The sequence below is a fragment of the Hyperolius riggenbachi genome, chromosome 4 (assembly GCF_040937935.1).
Source record: "Hyperolius riggenbachi isolate aHypRig1 chromosome 4, aHypRig1.pri, whole genome shotgun sequence".
Classification (NCBI taxonomy): Eukaryota; Metazoa; Chordata; class Amphibia; order Anura; family Hyperoliidae; genus Hyperolius; species Hyperolius riggenbachi.
In genome coordinates this window covers 309,125,946-309,144,645 of record NC_090649.1, presented here as the reverse complement: position 1 = coordinate 309,144,645, position 18,700 = coordinate 309,125,946, and the positions used below count along the sequence as shown (strand labels likewise).

At 41.7% G+C, this 18,700-nt stretch overlaps 1 protein-coding gene across 1 annotated transcript in view; it reads right to left on the bottom strand.

Annotated features, from left to right (window-relative positions):
- Positions 1-7,764, bottom strand: part of SLC35D3 (solute carrier family 35 member D3) — a 44,374-nt gene extending 36,610 nt beyond the window's left edge. Inside the window, exon 1 of the mRNA XM_068231656.1 lies at positions 7,101-7,764. Coding sequence (XP_068087757.1) covers positions 7,101-7,536 — 436 coding nt within the window. The 5' untranslated portion in view covers positions 7,537-7,764. The remainder of the gene's footprint in view (positions 1-7,100) is intronic.
- Between the last annotated feature and the right edge of the window lie 10,936 nt (positions 7,765-18,700).

The following is an 18,700-nucleotide window of genomic DNA, read 5'->3' as shown; positions in this document are numbered from 1 at the left end:
GGGACCCCATCTTTGGAATCCAAGTCTAACAATATGTCTTCTACCTGCATGAGACATTTCGTGAAATTCAGACGTTGCTAACGGCCATGGCTGAGATTTATGTACGTCAGCATCACTACCATTGAAATAGCCCAAATAAACAGGTTTTTGTGACCCTAGGCTATGACCTCTTTGGCCTAGGGGCCCGAAACTCACCAGTCATGTTCCCCTAAGGGTCCCTACAATGCTAGAAAATTTGCCACTGCTGAGCAATTGCACTTTGAAAAGATGTGAGATTTTGGAAAGTGAAATAGGGAGGCAATGAAAGCCTATGGGGGATTTTACCAATTTTGCACCCCTGTAACTCTGGTTTGCAGAGATGTAGGGACCCCATCTTTGGAATCCAAGTCTAACAATATGTCTTTTACCTGCATGAGACATTTCGTAAAATTCAGACGTTGCTAACGGCCATGGCTGAGATTTATGTACGTCAGCATCACTACCATTGAAATTGCCCAAATAAACAGGTTTTTGTGACCCTAGGCTATGACCTCTTTGGCCTAGGGGCCCGAAACTCACCAGTCATGTTCCCCCTAAGGGTCCCTACAATGCTAGAAAATTTGCCACTGCTGAGCAATTGCCCTTTGAAAAGATGTGAGATTTTGGAACTGTAAATAGGAGGCCCAATGAAAGCCTATGGGGGATTTTACCAAATTTGGAGCCCTGTAACTCTGGTTTGCAGAGATGTAGGGAACCCATCTTTGGAGCCCAAGTCTAACAATATGTCTTCTACCTGCATGAGACATTTCGTGAGATTCAGACGTTGCTAACAGCCATTGCTGCGATTTATGTACGTCAGACTCGCCACCATTGAAATTGCCCAAATAAACAGGTTTTTGTGACCCTAGGCTATGACCTCTTCGGCCTAGGGGCCCAAAACTCACCAGTCATGTTCCCCCTAAGGGTCCCTACAATGCTAGAAAATTTGCCACTGCTGAGCAATTGCCCTTTGAAAAGATGTGAGATTTTGGAAAGTGAAATAGAGAGGCAATGAAAGCCTATGGGGGATTTTACCAATTTTGGACCCCTGTAACTCTGGTTTGCAGAGATGTAGGGACCCTATCTTTGGAATACAAGTCTAACAATATGTCTTCTACCTGCAATTCAGACGTTGCTAACGGCCATGGCTGAGATTTATGTACGTCAGCATCCCTACCATTGAAATTGCCCAAATAAACAGGTTTTTGTGACCCTAGGCTATGACCTCTTCGGCCTAGGACTGCATTGAACGCGACCCACGCATTGTGCGCATTCTGGACAACACCAATTACTGGGTTTATACCCTTCTGGATCCACGGTACAAACACAATGTTCCAAAACTGCTTGAAGAAAGAGTAAGACAGGTCAAAATGGAAGAATACCAGCAGGCCCTTGTGGAGACTTTAGAGAGGAGATTGACATCCTCCCCCTCCTCTAGCCAGTTGTACGCCAACAGACTGACTTCCGCAAACCCAGGACGACCAGGAGGGCAGCAAACAACACAAGCCGCAGCTAGTGCCCAAAAGGGAATGGTATCGGCAGCGTCCTTGGAGTGGGAAAATTTTCTGACACCCATGCAGCAGCACACAGAACAGCAAGCGTGCAGATCCACCTCCAACACCGATCGCCTGGAGAAGATGGTCAAGGACTACATGTCAGATGGCATAGCTGTGTTGAACAATCCATCTGCACCCTTCAACTATTGGGTATCGAAGCTAGACACCTGGCACGAACTGGCAATGTACGCAATCGAGGTGCTGGCTTCCCCGGCAGCCAGCGTTATGTCGGAACGCTGTTTCAGTGCTGCCGGAGGCATCGTCACAGATCGGCGTATCCGCCTGTCCACAGAAAATGCAGACCGTCTGACTCAAATTAAAATGAATCAATCCTGGATTGGAAACGACTACGCAACACTCCCGGGACCCCAACCAAGTAACATGAACAATGAACATCTGTGATGGGTTAGCGTTTCCGGTCCCTGTTTATTGAACCTCTCATCTGTATTACATTTATGACTGCATGGCGACAAAATGCAAATTGCTATCCGCACGCTTCTTGTCCTCATGCAAGGCCTGGGTTGTTGTGTCTCAAAGCGTGGCCTTCTCCTCCTGCACCGCCCTCCTCCTGTTCCATCACGTGTGCTGCTGCTGGTTTAGCGTTACCGGTCCCTTTTCCTGGAACCTCTTACCTGTATTACATTTATGACTGCATGCCGACAAAAAGCATGTTACCTGTGCAAAGAAAACAGACATTTCCCGGATTTAAAAGACAGTTTTCCCTTTGAAACTTTAAAATCGATTTTCTCAAAAACTATAAGCTCTTTTTGCTAAATTTTTTTACTTTTGTACCCACTCCCAAGGTGCACATACCCTGTAAATTTGGGGTATGTAGCATGTAAGGAGGCTTTACAAAGCACGAAAGTTCGGGTCCCCATTGACTTCCATTATGTTCGGAGTTCGGCTCGAACACCCGAACATCGCGACTGTGTTCGGCCCAAACCCGAACATCTAGATGTTTGCCCAACACTACACGTGACCCGTTCGGCCAATCACAGCGCTAGCCGAACGTTCGGGGAACGTTCGGCCATGCGCTCTTAGTTCGGCCATATGGCCGAACAGTTTGGCCGAACACCATCAGATGTTCGGCCGAACTCGAACATCACCCGAACAGGGTGATGTTCTGCAGAACCCGAACAGTGGCGAACACTGTTCGCCCAACACTACTCTGGACGAGCTGCAGAGATCTACAGCTCAGGTGGGAGACTCTGTCCATAGGACAACTATTAGTCATGCACTGTATAAAGTTGGCCTTTATGGAAGAGTGGCAAGAAGAAAGGCATTGTTAACAGAAAGCATAGGAAGTCCCATTTGCAGTTTGCCACAAGCCATGTGGGGGACACAGCAACCATGTGGAAGAAGGTGCTCTGGTCAGATGAGACCAAAATGGAACTTTTTGGCCAAAATGCAAAATGCTATGTGTGGCAGAAGACTAACACTGCACATCACTCTGAACACACCATCCCCACTGTCAAATATGGTGGTGGCAGCATCATGCTGGGGGGTGCATCTCTTCAGCAGGGACAGGCAGGGACAGGGAAGCTGGTCAGAGTTGATGGGAAGATGGATGGAGCCAAATACAGGGCAAACTTGGAAGAAAACCTCTTGGAGACTGCAAAAGACTTGAGACTGGGGCGGAGGTTCACCTTCCAGCAGGACAATGACCCTAAACATAAAGCCAAAGCAACAATGGAATGGTTTAAAACAAAACATATCCATGTGTTAGAATGGCCCAGTCAAAGTCCAGATCTAAATCCAATCGAGAATCTGTGGCAAGATCTGAAAACTGCTGTTCACAAACGCTGTCCATCTAATCTGACTGAGCTGAAGCTGTTTTGCATAAAAGAATGGGCAAGGATTTCAGTCTCTAAATGTGCAAAGCTGGTAGAGACATACCCTAAAAGGCTGGCAGCTGTAATTGCAGCAAAAGGTGGTTCTACAAAGTATTGACTCAGGGGGCTGAATAATTACGCACACCTCACTTTGCAGTTATTTATTTGTAAAAAATGTTTGGAATGATGTATGATTTTCGATCCACTTCTCACATGTACACCTCTTTGTATTGGTCTTTCACGTGGAATTCCAATAAAATTGATGCATGTTTGTGGCAGTAATGCTACAAAATGTGGAAAACTTCAAGGGGGCCGAATACTTTTGCAACCCACTGTATATACACACACACACACACACACACATATATACACACACACACACACATATATATGTATATACACACACACACGAACACACACACACACACACACACACACACACACACACACACACACACACTACACACACACACACACACTACACACACACACACACACACACACACACACACACATATATAGGTATATATATATATATATATATATATATATATATATATATATATATATATATATATATATATATATATTGATGAGGATTCTTGCAGACTTCTTTTTTCTCTTGTGCAGTAATCCAAACAACAACCAAATAGAGTAATTTGTGGCAACAACGAATCCAAGGACATAAGCAGAGCTGTGACTGGATATCATGGGTTACTGCCCTTTAGATACTGTTTTTGGCCTTGCAGAAGCAGAATAAGGCAATTAATTCTATGATGACCCAGAGGTAACTTTATGTGTGATGGTTCAGGTAATGGACTAATGATAACTATTTAAACTTCTTTACAATTAAGTTAATTTCATTTTACTAGAGCAACTCTGATGAGGAGAACCTGTGCTACGCTCCAATGGAAATGAAAAGAAATAATAGAGTAATACCATTTCTGAGGAAATCAGAAGAGTTTCCCCTCTACTTCCACATGTCAGAGTGCTAGCTGCTCTTTACATGGAAGAATGGATTGTCTCTGTCAAGGTCTTTCAGTAAAGGGTTTATTCCCAGCTTGGAGAGCACTTTCTGTATGTTAGAGAATCTTTTTAGAAAGCTGTCTCTTGTCGTGAAATGGTCTTTGTGACATCAGATAGTTACAGGGGTCATGTTAATTCTGATGGTAACATTGGGGCCCATCTCTGTTTATTGAGAGCCCTAACATTACACAGTGGAGCAGGACTTTTAGTGGTATACATTTATACATATACAGAACATCGGCTACTTATATTGATATATGCATGCAACAAGACAAGTTGTAATTTGTCATTGTTAAGTTATTATTACGTTTCTAAACTTTGTAACAAAGTAAACGAAAATCCGATAAATAAGTCTTGCATGTAGCAATGCCATTAAAGTAACCACTACTTTGTTTAAAGCAACACCATTTAAAATGACAAAATTCCAAAACTATTACACCTTCATTTTACTTTACAAATGCTACTGAGTCTATCCCTGCCTCTCACTGACAGACTGGCTCCGGACTTCTTTATTTAAAGTGTACCTGAAGGGACAAGTGGTATTATGAGATAAACTTAGGTACATATAATAGTAGCCCTAGTAAGAAACTGTCTGACATATCTTTCTACTTTCCAGTACAACAAGATTTGAAAAAAAAGGATTTGCTATATATGCAAAAGAGCTTGTCAAGCAGCTTGTGAAATTCAGTCTGGTTTCCTAAAAAGTAAATAGAAGCTTAAACAGCTGAGAAACTGTGAGATAGGGCTTTTAATAAAGTATTACTGCTGGAAATTTCAAAGGGTCACTACTTCTCTTTCTCTTTTCAGCTTAAAGGCAGGGCGTGGATTCTAAATAGCAACTGTGCCATTCTGATGCAATCTTAAAAATTAAGCCATTAAACTGAAAATAAAAATGTGAGACTCATTTCTATCATTTCCAAGTTACTAACATAACACATAGAATTATCTGATAAGTTTAGGTTCATTTTGCAAGTATAACACATGGTGGTGTGACCTACTGTTACATGACAGAGCTGCCCTGTCATGCATTGAGGCCACAGCCCCTTTTCAGAAGTAATGGTGTGATAAAGTGGGGGGCAGGACTTCCGTCTATACAGTCATTCATTGATGACCATAACACCCCTCTGTTTAGCCTCCTCACTACTTCCATTGACAGGGAGTGATGTCAGTGATTATGGTAACAGGATGGATCCACCAAAGCACTAGGCCTATGTGCCCCATCCTGCATTTACAGGAACAGGTTGTATGTCAGCATTTAACATAAGATAAAACTTGCAGGGGGGGGGTGCACTTCTGCATTGCCATTGCACCAAAGCGTTGCTGAGGCTATAAGTGTGTAATTTTTCCTAGCACAAAACTCCTCAATAGATCTCTCTTTCTTTACAGTCTGTACTAGTAATAGACTGACTACTTATAAAACAATTTTATTTTGCAAGTACAGATCCACTTTCAATTGTATCTAAATGTATTTAGATAAAATGACACTTTTCAAGCATCCACTTTTATATACTGCAAGAAGCATAATCCGTTTTATAGGTGTGAGTGATAAAGCAGAAAATAGTACAGAAGAGAAAGTTCATGCAGTATAGCAACAGAATAAACATTATAATGGCTGAGGAGATTGGAAGGAGATGGGGTAATGGCGAATGTCTTCAGAGAAGCTGAGATGACTGGAACACAGATGAGACTTGACTAAGATTTATTATAGTGTACCATCAGTAACAACACACACTGCCTGTCTTAGGATAGACAAGCTTGTTTAATAAAGAGCAATGATTTGCTGTGCAGAAACCCATAATAGCCAGTCACATTTCACCTTCTCCAAATCAGAGTAGTCACAACAGTGAAAGATTATTGCTGACTGCCTGCTGTAGACACATTGCACGATCTAAATTGGCATTTATTGGCAATAGACACGGGCCAGAGCGCACTGGAATTACATAAAAGACAACTAAAACACTTGCCTAATAAAAAATGTGTTTTGGTTAAAAGTAAGTCAAGCATTCTGGGCAATCATTGCACTAATGACTGCTTTATACAGAATGCAATCCCTTAAAAGCTACTAGGCAAAGATGAAAAGTACATATGATACTGCGAATACCTGCACTTTTTCGAGGACATCCTCTGAAGTGACTCAATACATGAGCCCAACAAACCCCTTTTGTCAGTCACTCAGCTTGCCAGTTGGCAAGACGCTAGCAGACAGGAAAGCACCCGGGACTGTGTGTCGTGAGTTAAGCTAGCCAACTAGCTTGCACGTTTAATTACCATGCTGTTCTACTGCAACAATAAAAGGGAAGGGGAATACAGAAGCTTTAAATCTATTTCCAGCTTAAACCTACCTTAGCTGAATACTGCAGTGTGTCACATTGTCCCAGAGTCTTGTAATTATGTCATGAAAGCACTGGGAGGAAACTCCCCATGTCATATCATGCTAGCGAAAGCACAGCGCCTGCTGCTGTAACATCCATCTGCTATACACCTAAAGTAATTAAATCTCTACTACTGTAGCTGTAAAAGATTTAACCCAATGACTTTAGTTTGTATCAGGTCCTTAGCGTTTCTCCTCTACCTGAAATGCCTGCAGACACCACGTTCAGTCTTGCAGAGAACAAGCCTAGCAAGAAACTTTCATGCGCATTGAACAAGTTAATGACAGTCTGCTTACCTGCCAAGGCAGCACCACAGGTGGTGATGAATACAGCTACCAGCACTCCTACAGAGGGCAGCCCGTTCCTCAGCACCAGTACTCCAATCAAGAGAGTCACCAAGGGCAGGCAGCGTTTGAAGACCACATACATGGGCAGGCTGAGTCCCCGCAAGGACCAGAGGGTGAGGCTGGACTGCAGGGTGGATAGGATGGTCACCCCTATAAACGTGCGAGCCAGACTTAAGGCATAAGGGGGGACGGAGATCTTCCCACACCGTCTGAGAACTTCTAGCGTGATGGCTGCAGTGGAGCTGGTCATACACTGGACTAAGGTCAGGAAGGAAAACTGATACTTGCTGATGAGAAACTTCAGCAGGATGTTCAGAGAGCCAGAGAACACCCCATGAGCTATGGCCACGGAGATCCCCAGCATACGTCCCCTGCAGATTTGCATCCTCAGTTCAAAGCAGTCCTTGAGCACCAAAAACAAAAAAAGACTTTGTATGCACAGTAAGCACAGAGGCTATGGAGGGAATCCCCTGATGTCTTACAGTCTCCTTGTGACTCTGTGCATTAACTGTACCTAGTGATCCCCCTTCTCGCTATTCAGCCTATGGACAGCAGCAACAGCACCACCAACACCCTATTGGCGAGGAAGAGTAAGAAAGAAAAAACGAAGAGGAAAAAGTAACTCCCTGGATGGAAATGATCAATAGGGGGACAAACACAGTAATGTGTATAGGATCTGTTTCTGGAGTTCCTCACCCCCTCCCCCACGCAAGAATCACTGACTGACGCATTTGGACCAGTGTGCAAATGCAGACTCCATTTACTTAATTATTGTGAGTAGCATTTCACCTATTGCCACTGACGAGTCATGTTACTGTAAATGATTAGGGAGAAATATGACTTCCCTGCATGATATCACCATATACCTATAGCCTTCACCATTTGATAAAGCGACATGACCATGCGAAAAGGCAGACACCGGGCGACTACACTAATGCTGAGATACAAATATAAGCATATGCACTAACTACTTAAAAGCGTTCCTACAATAAGTAGTGTCACAAAAGATCCTATGATGTTTTCTGACTCTTGCGCTTTACATATTGGTGCCTCAGTCACACGTGTAAACGACTAAAAGAAATATTTTATGGGGGGGGGGGGGGGGTCTCTCTTTATGAAATAAGGAAATATGCCAAAAAGTTTGCAGCACCTATTCCAGTACGTATATTGCAGATATGGAACTTTATTCTGCTAAATAACACAAAATACTTAGTTGAAAATAACTCATATACTGTCAAAATCTGAAAATTTGTTTCTCAATTATCTGTAAGCACGAAAGTAGCTTTTACAAGCGGGATATATCAGATCAAAGATAGAAAACTTCCAGGGGCTTAAACGTGCTATTTTACAAAACAAGCATAAGAAGCAACAAAGTTAGTAAAGGAGTATAGTCAATTTAGTTTGTTGCAATACTAAACAGATCACCTATATTTTCTACTTTATCATGAATGACAAGTAAAAAAGTTCCACTGGTTGTGCTCCTCATAACCGGAGTCTTTGCGCAGAGATTAGACACCCACGCCTGCTAAAGGGTTAATTGAACATTGCTTGAGTGCACCGAACTGTAGACGGATCCGCTAGGAAAGCTAAATATGCAGTTAAAAGAGATACCAGAACGCCACCCTTTCAAGCATGCTGAGAAGGTCTCACGTTTAAACTGCATTCCCTCTGCTCTCACGCACGCCCCAAAAGTCTCTCTTTGTATGCGCTGCTGGTGTGGTGCTGAAGGACAGCTCCTGGGCTGGTGTGGTGCTGAAGGACAGCTCCTGGACTGGCGTGGTGCTGAAGGACAGCTCCTGGGCTGGCGTGGTGCTGAAGGACAGCTCCTGGGTAGATAGGGAGTCCCAGCACTGCGGCAAGGCTCTGGACGCCAGAGCAAGGGGCCATAAACTGATACTGGCTGGGATTCTTCCTAATTTCACATCAGCACCAATGACAGCCATGTCAGCTCCAATCCCTTAAATATTGGAACATCTAAACCACTCATATGAATGATTGCACTCAATCATCCGGAAAATTTTGTAAAATCGGCTTCAGTGATGTAATAGCGTAGTTGGCAACCCCAAATAGGGTAATTTCCAGATGAAAAAGTATACATAGCAAGCTTACATATGCGAAAGGACACTACTTTCCATAAAAAAAACATCCAAAGTTACTTAAGGGTGATAAAAATAACCTTTTCCTATCCTCTATGGATTAATCAGGAATGCTACCTATACTTTCCAGCACCTGAAATCGGCCACTTCTTGAAAAAGACAACGTTTTGGCTACATTATTCAGATCTTTTCAAATCTGTAGCGTCTTTACACAGCACTGTAAATATGAATAACAAACTTATATACAAAATGAGCAGAAAATATTATACACGAAGAGGTAAAGGTCTTGCCCAATTGAGCTTCCAATTCAAAAGGCAGGGAATGTAGGCTAGAACATGCACAAGTAACCAGGTCGAGCAGGCATGCTTGAAAGGGGATCATTAGCTAGACAGAGAGATGGAAGTCCGCTCATGCTTTGCACTTCTGACTACCGTCTGCAATTAGCTTAGATCATCAAGTCTGAATAACGGCCTCAGAGCATTTGAAGCCACACATCTTTTCCTTACAGCTTGGGTGAACCCTTTCCCCTACTCATGCAGAGTAAATGGATTACCCATTTTCTCTGTCAAACACTCTGCAGAAACGCTCCTCCTTGAACAGAGAATTCCCATCATATTCTAAGAAAGGGGATGAACCTTTCACCTTGTATGCACTGTATCCATCTCTCAGCCTAGCTAGGGAGAAGAGTGATAGCATATTCCTAATTCACACAAGGGTGGCCTTTAGACCCATAAAGAGTATTTCCTAATCCAGTCATTTTTCAGCAGGGCTGAGTGGTAAACATCTAATGTTGATGAAAGAACAAAAATTGTATCTGCCGTATTTAATTTCCAAATAGCATTGGAGAAACACAATTGGGCCTGTCTTTAACTGTAATTAAATAAGTAACCTGAGTATATGATATTTACAAATATTTGAAAAATCATGGATCCAATCAATGTTCCCCTGTAATCTTATTAATGCAAAGCTGGCGGAAGACTATACCATCTTGATTGTACAACCTTACCATGTAGATGTAGTATCAGAGCTTCCCTAAACAATTTTTTTTCAAAGCATTCTCAATCTGTTTTCCCATATATTAAACAGATGTGATATGATTGTACAATTAAGGTTGTCCAGTGTATGGTCACCTTCACATACAGTGGGTTGAAAAAGTATTCGTCCCCCTTGAAGTTTTCCACATTTTGTCACATTACTGCCACAAACATGAATCAATTTTATTGGAATTCCACGTGAAAGACCAATACAAAGTGGTGTACACGTGAGAAGTGGAACGAAAATCATACATAATTCCAAAAGATGTTTACAAATAAATAACTGCAAAGTGGTGTGTGCATAATTATTCGGCCCCCTTTGATCTGAGTGCAGTCAGTTGCCCATAGACATTGCCTGATGAGTGCTAATGACTAAATAGAGTGCATCTGTGTGTAATCTAATGTCAGTACAAATACAGCTGCTCTGTGACGGCCTCAGAGGTTGTCTAAGAGAATATAACAACACCGTGAAGTCCAAAGAACACACAAGACAGGTCCAAGACAGGTCAGGGATCAAGTTATTGAGAAATTTAAAGCAGGCTTAGGCTACAAAAAGATTTCCAAAGCCTTGAACATCCTAAGGAGCACTGTTCAAGCGATCATTCAGAAATGGAAGGAGTATGGCACAACTGTAAACCTACCAAGACAAGGCCATCCACCTAAACTCACAGGCCGAACAAGGAGAGCGCTAATCAAAAATGCAGTCAAGAGGTCCATGGTGACTCTGGACGAGCTGCAGAGATCTACAGCTCACGTGGGAGACTCTGTCCATAGGACAACTATTAGTCATGCACTGTACAAAGTTGGCCTTTATGGAAGATTTGCCACAAGCCATGTGGGGGACACAGCAACCATGTGGAAGAAGGTGCTCTGGTCAGATGAGACCAAAATGGAACTTTTTGGCCAAAATGCAAAACGCTATGTGTGGCAGACAACTAACACTGCACATCACTCTGAACACACCATCCCCACTGTCAAATATGGTGGTGGCAGCATCATGCTCGGGGGGGGGGTGCATCTCTTAAGCAGGGACAGGGAAGCTGGTCAGAGTTGATGGGAAGATGGATGGAGCCAAATGCAGGGCAAACTTGGAAGAAAACCTCTTGGAGACTGCAAAAGACTTGAGACTGGGGCGGAGGTTCACCTTCCAGCAGGACAATGACCCTAAACATAAAGCCAGGGCAACAATGGAATGGTTTAAAACAAAACATATCCATGTGTTAGAATGGCCCAGTCAAAGTCCAGATCTAAATCCAATCGAGAATCTGTGGCAAGATCTGAAAACTACTGTTCACAAACGCTGTCCATCTAATCTGACTGAGCTGGAGCTTTTTTGCAAAGAAGAATGGGCAAGGATTTCAGTCTCTAGATGTGCAAAGCAGGTAGAGACATACCCTAAAAGACTGGCAGCTGTATTTGCAGCAAAAGGTGGTTTTACAAAGTATTGACTCAGGGGGCCGAATAATTACGCACACCCCACTTTGCAGTTATTTATTTGTAAAAAATGTTTGGAATGATGTATGATTTTCGATCCACTTCTGACATGTACACAACTTTGTATTGGTCTTTCACATGGAATTCCAATAAAATTGATGCATGTTTGTGGCAGTGATGTGACAAAATGTGGAAACCGTCAAGGGGGCCAAATACTTTTGCAACCCACTGTATATATTTAGCATTCATTTATTTGATAACAGACTTCTTTAGAATCTTCCCAACTCCTCCCATGGGAACAGTAATAGGGCATCAAATGACACTGCTATCTTTGTGTGTAGCTGGTTTTTACTCAAAGAAATAAAATATCAGATCGATTGCATCTCAACCCATCTATACTGTAACTAATAGGAAGGCAAAAAGATGAGCAGATAATTTACATGCAATAAAGACTTCACAGTCTCTGCAGGTCTCAGATGTACCCATTTGCAAATGCATGCAAAGAACAAGGACACACAACACTCATCTTTATTTATGTCTGCTCATATCTACAAGATCACCTCCAAGGCAGTATGTACTGCAAGCACATGTGGCCCAGTTCTCCCTCTTCGGGCAGCTCTCTAAAAACTTTTTGGAAAACCCAAAGTTTTTGTCTGTCTGTGTGGTGGGGGTATATCAGTCTCTCATTCTCTCCTGTGCAAAAATAAGTAAGTGGTGTCAAACCTGACCACATCCAATGTTTTCCCTTAATCTCCATGCAGAAAATGATGAACAGGTGAGAGATTTCTCAACTAACCATGTGTGCCAACTCCCTTTAATTTCACTATATAAATCCAGAATTTCTCCCATTGAAACTGCTGTATATAGCGTTGGGATTCTCTGGTTTCCAGTGTATTGCACAGACCATTAGTGAAAAACAGAAATCTTGCAATGGGCTGTCTATTAAAGCTGTACAGATGGTCAGGTGGCATGGATAATGCCTCATCTTCTCCACTGTAATTATTTATCAGAAATTCTGCCCCCTCCCCCCCAGCAGTCTTTCAAAGCTGTGGCCACACCCCATCTCAGCAGCCAAAGCCTAATCGGTGGCTGTCGAGCTGGGGTGTGCCATGGCAACGCAAGTGGGCTGACCACAGTGCTTTGGAAACCTCAGAAAAATGGCCCATTTAAGCTGTATTTAAAACTAAAAATACAAGATTTCAGAAATAAAATCTATTTTCTAAATTATATTAATAATAAATAGCAGCCTTTTTTCAGCTGCATGATGACAAATATAAAATATTTTACATTTAATGGAGGAACCCCTCCCTTCCTTTCATTTTGCCGGGGCAGAAACCGGCAAACTAGTGAATAGCAGGTGTCTGGCAAAGGAGGAATTGCTAATGGCTGCCACCTGTATAACCCTAGTTATAAAAGAGAAGGGTGAAAAGCATGCACTGAAATGCTCATAGGCTTGAAGGAGTGTTTATTTATCTTTGTATGTGTCAAAGTGGTGCAACTAAATATTTTGAATTAAAAAAGAAAGTTTGGTTTGGGTCCACTTTAAGTGAGGATTTGGTCAGATAATTTTTCATTTTCTTTTCAGCACTACTAGTATAGAAGGAAGCTCTGTGATTTGAGAAACTATATAGTCTTGCAAGACAGTAGCCTCTAGGCCAACAGAAGCACTCTTTGCAACTCTACACTGTGCTCTCAGCTTTACAAAACTGCACCATTCATGAGAGTAGAATGATCATTTAATTCAGAAGACAAAATCTGTCAGCAAAAATAATATTTTAGCCTGAAAATGTTGCTCCAGTCCTTTGATCAAGGCCTTCTTAACATAATTTTATTTTTCACTAGATGCCCAGATGCTTCTTAGCTCAACAGGACAGCAGGGAGGCTTATGTTATCACTGCAAACGCTAGAATAAATACGTTTCCAGGCTGTATATTTTCTGCTAGTGTACTAAAGGACATTTCAGGTCTTTTCGTTTTTTACTAAAACACAGTTGACCACCTTATTAACCTCCTCCTCCCCATGTTTTGGTATTATTATTGACATAGTAAAGTGGGGGTAGGTAGAGAAACATTATACTTTTATTTTAAAATTAAAAGTCTTCACCCTATCATAAAAAATAAACATCATGAAAGTGTTGTGGTAAATAATGGGATAAACAGCTGAATGCAACCGGGTCATGAGTTGTAATGTTAATGCAAAATCAAATTGGACATTGCAGAAATGACTGCAACCCGACATAAGAGAAAGAAAAGGTAATCTGCCTTAGCAGAGTACTATGCAAATGGCTGTTCGAGGAGTTCCTCAAACCACAATCCATCCACACAGGGAACTCAGGCAGTTGCTGCCTCCTATGCATCCTCCCGTAGCAGCAGCAGCAGCGGCAGTAGTGGCAGCAGTCTGCACACATCCAACACTTTAGGCCAAGACAAGGGTGATTTTCTGAATGCCTGGCATAATAAGTGAACTGTGGGGGCATAACCTTCTAAAATGGATCAAGCACATGGTGCATGATTACGTTGGCTGATAGTGGTGCTGACTAGTGTTGGACAAATAGCTTGTGATAGTATATAATACTTTTATTAATAATTACAAAATACTATTTTAAACCTACTTAACACAAATGGATAATTTGATTTTAATAGGGCCCGTCACAAACCAAGCATAAACAATGTAACCTACGGACAACAGGCTTGAAATCTGTCTGCAGTTGGCACAGAATGCCATCAAGCTACTTTTATGCCTGGTATCCACTGTTCTGTCCGAAAGAGCTTTCAATGCTACTGGCAGAGTGGTCATGGACAGCCGATCATGACTATCACCTGAACATGTATATTGTCTTACCTTTTTGAAAATTAGTGAAAGATGGTTTACTAGCAACTATTATCCCACACTGCAGATGTCATTGATTGACTGACTCAAGGACTCACTGGCCAGCCAAGATGTCTCTGTGAACCCCCACTGCTCCTATGCTGAGTATGTGGCTACCTCCAACACACTGTCAGCTGAACTGACCTTGGTCAAATCTTTTTGCTAGTTATCACAATGTAGAGCCATGGTGGCATTCATTGCCAATGTCACGCTTAGCAATGCTGCCAGCTTGAAATCTACTTTCTATTTCTGTTGCTTCTGGGAGCCCGGGCAACGAGATGAAAACCCCCAGAAGTTCCACATGGATATGCACCATTCCCATTGGATAAGTGGTAATTAAGGAAAGGCTACTCAATCCTACATATGAAAATTCCTACACATAAAACTTATTGCACTACACTGTGCCACCACAATAGCGTTTTGAAAACTAAATAGGGGAAGGGGGTGCAACAGTGAAATAGGAACCATATGTTATAAATGTAGAAAACTTGAATCAACACATATCACACAACATACATCAAAAATATACAGTATAGAGTCTATATGAAATAAAATCAATATGCAACTTGTAGGGGAAGTCACTAGAGCCAAACTGCCTGACTACCACAGTATTTAATCCTTAGCTAAAGTCCTTTGCCACAGCCATTTAAGGATATTTGAGGCACTGCCCTTAATGAAATTTAATCATAGATTGTATGGAACTTGAATCATCAGAGAGCACAACCAAAGGAAGCATAAGCATCACAAATCATATCAAAGATGGAATAATAACCCCATAAATGCTGCCATGGCTGGCAGCATTAAACAAACAGACCCATAAAATATAAGTTAATAATGAAGGCGGAATACTGCCAATAATTGCACACATATACAACACAATAATTGCACAAATATACAACAAGCAGTGTTGAGGCCAGACTTTGCCTAATGTTTTAGCTAGGTATTGGGTGCTAGTCTACTTTAGAGGACCCAGCGTGAATCCCCATAGGCTAAGGCTGCACACTTCAAAAACAAAACTTACAAATTCACATTTATCTAACAAATTCTGTTGACAATGATAGAAAAATGCTTAAATTTATGCTGAACGAGCCGCCAGAGTGCCGAAGTTTTCTCTCATCTGAGCTCTGCACTCTGCTGCGTTTCTGCCTTCTGATTGGAGGCTTTCTACCTGGGGGCATGACAGTTAGTGTGAGAATAAAAGAAAAAAATAGTGTGCAAGCCCTCCACCTACTGGTGGTATGGCATAGGAGGATAAAATTCAATCATTAATTTTAATGATTTTTTTTTAATTTATTTTAATTATTTAAATTATGCTCTCTACTGGAATCATTAACCCATTGCCCGCTCACTTGGCTTGGTCCTTGCTTCCCCGTGAGAACTTTTTATACTAAATCTATGTCCACTTGGATAGTGGAGATTGCACCCCAGGACCTTCACTCACTTCACTTGATAGGCTGCAGGCTGGAAACTCAGGTTGAGGCAACCCGAGATTCCAGCCCAAAGCCCAAACAGTGAAGCGAGCGGGCGAGGGTCCTGGTGCGCATAGAGTTAGTATAAAAGGTTGTCAGAGCGAAGTGAGGACCAAGCCCGAAGCCCAGTGAGGAAAGCGAGCAGGCAATGGGACAATGATTCCAGTAAAGGGAGTAATTTAAATAATTAAAATAAAATGACAATTAACCACTTCATCCTACAGTGTTGTTTCACCTTAAGCATCCGAGCAACTTTCACCTCCCATTCATTCACCAATAACTTTATCACTACTTATCACACTGAAATTATCTATATCTTGTTTTTTTCCGCCACCATTTAGGCTTTCTTTGGGTGGTACATTTTGCTAAGAATTAAATGAATCTAAATCCATTTTAACAGGAAGATTAGGAGAGAAATGAAAAAAAATTCATTATTTCTCAGTTTTTGGCCATTATAGTTTGAAATTAATACACGCTACTGTAATTAAAACCCATGTATTTTATTTGCCCATTTGTCCCGGTTATTACACAGTTTAAATTATGTCCATATCACAATGTATGTCGCCAATATTTTATTTGGAAATAAAGGTGCATTTTTTCAATTTGCGTCCATCACTATTTACAAGCTTATAATTTAAAAAATTATAGTAATATACTCTGACATGCATATTAAAAAAAAAAGTTCAGACCCTTAGGTAACTATTTATGTTGTCTGTTTTTTTAATTGTATTTTTTTTTAATCAAAAATTTTATTTGGGTAATTTCTGTTGTGGGAGGTAAACAGTTAATTTTAAATGTAATAATATGTGTTTATTTACTAAAAAATGTATGTGGATGTAGTTTTACTATTTGGCCACAAGCAGAGCCAGGACAAGGTCCTTCAGCACCCAAGGCTGAGACACTAAAGTGCGCCCCTCCATCCCTCCCACCCCAGCCGTCACACACTGATTGCTGTTAGACTAAGAGGTGCCCCGGGGCCCCCAACCTTAATCTCTAGTTATCTGGCTTGCAGTCACTGCTATGTATGCCCTTTTCTTATTTCTTTCTGCTTCAAACACAATTGGTAATGACAGCTGAATGAATTGTGCGCCCCCTCCTACACTGCGCCCTGAGGCTGGAGCCTCTTCAGCCTCTGCCTCGGCCTGGCCCTGGCCACAAGATGGCCACAGTGAAAACATTTTTTTTTGTCCTGGAAGTGATCACTCTCATTTCCAGTAACCATAAAGAGGACGGGAAACTTTTTTTTTTTGCGCAGAAAGACTGAGGCCGTCGGTTTTTCTGCCGGGGACATAGATCAATGAATAGGAACCATGTTCCAGATAGACCTAAGTGGTTAATAATAACTACATTTTATCCTATGCTTTGCCACCAGTAGGTGGAGTGTTTGCACACTTTTTTTCTCTCTCTATCTCTCTCACTCAAATTGCCACACCCGCAGGTAGAAATCCTCAATCAGGATGCGTTTCTGCACTCGAGCGACAGGCTAAGATGACCACCGGAGTGAGAACTGCAGCCCTTTGGTGGCTCATATAGCATAAGTTTAAGCACTTTTCTAAAATGGAAGTAGTTAGACTAACTTGTTGCCTTTATGGGAATGTAAATTAATGGTTCCTAAGTGTTGCAATTTGTTTTGTTCTAAAGTGTACAGCGCTAGTCTATGGGTATAGTAAGATTGATGGGTGGTATTCATGTCATCCAGTTCATGAAGCAAACTAGCAATAGCATATACTACACTACACTGCATCTTTGTCTGGTCCCCCTTTTTTTACGCTAGTATTTATGATATTTGTATGTACTCTTAAGAGTGGCATTGCTGATGCAGTCCAAGCTCCTTCTCAGGTCCTGCTGCCTCCTCCTGTTGTTGCTGCTACCACCACCTTTCAGTACACCATTCATGCAACTTGTATTATCTACTTCTGCCAGCTGACAACTACCAATGTGTTTCCCTGGCAATCACTGACCAGAAACAACACACTGCTAATGCTTTTGCTTATCCATGCCCCATCTCAGGTCCTCCATCACTGGGCCTAATGTCATTGCGCATCTTCTACACACCTATAGGTGGCATTCGTTACAGATGTCATTAAGTAATTGAAGCCAGCTAGCAATGAGGTCTCCTACTGCTTTGATGGCAGAGACTGCTGCTAGTGGACTGAGTTGACACCTAACACCACTGTTTTTCAATCTCAGGTCTCACCTCTATGTCCTAATGTTTATGCTGTATCTTGTACACTGTCCATCATGCAAAATTCCCTTTCGCCTGCTGTCACTTTAACTGCTATTTTTTTTTAAAAAACACAAAGTTTTTTGCCACGCTCACCCCATTCCCTTGCTGCCACTGTTTACTTGCACATACCTAGCCATTTTTATTTTTTTAAATCAACAGAAATTTGTGGTATCAGGGAAGTTGTTCTCGATTATCCCTTATCAAGGCACATAATTTGTCTTTAGCCTTGGTGTGCTGACTTCACCTGTGCATCTTACCTAAATAGCACCAACTTGTCTAAGTTAGACAGTTTACTGTCATGAACTAAGTGCACCATTGGAATGTGTATTTAGAATGTATATTTAGCGTAAGTATTCAGTAAACAACAGTCTATTATGTGAATAAGATGCATTACCAGTTATAACCAGAGGGTGTGCAGTGT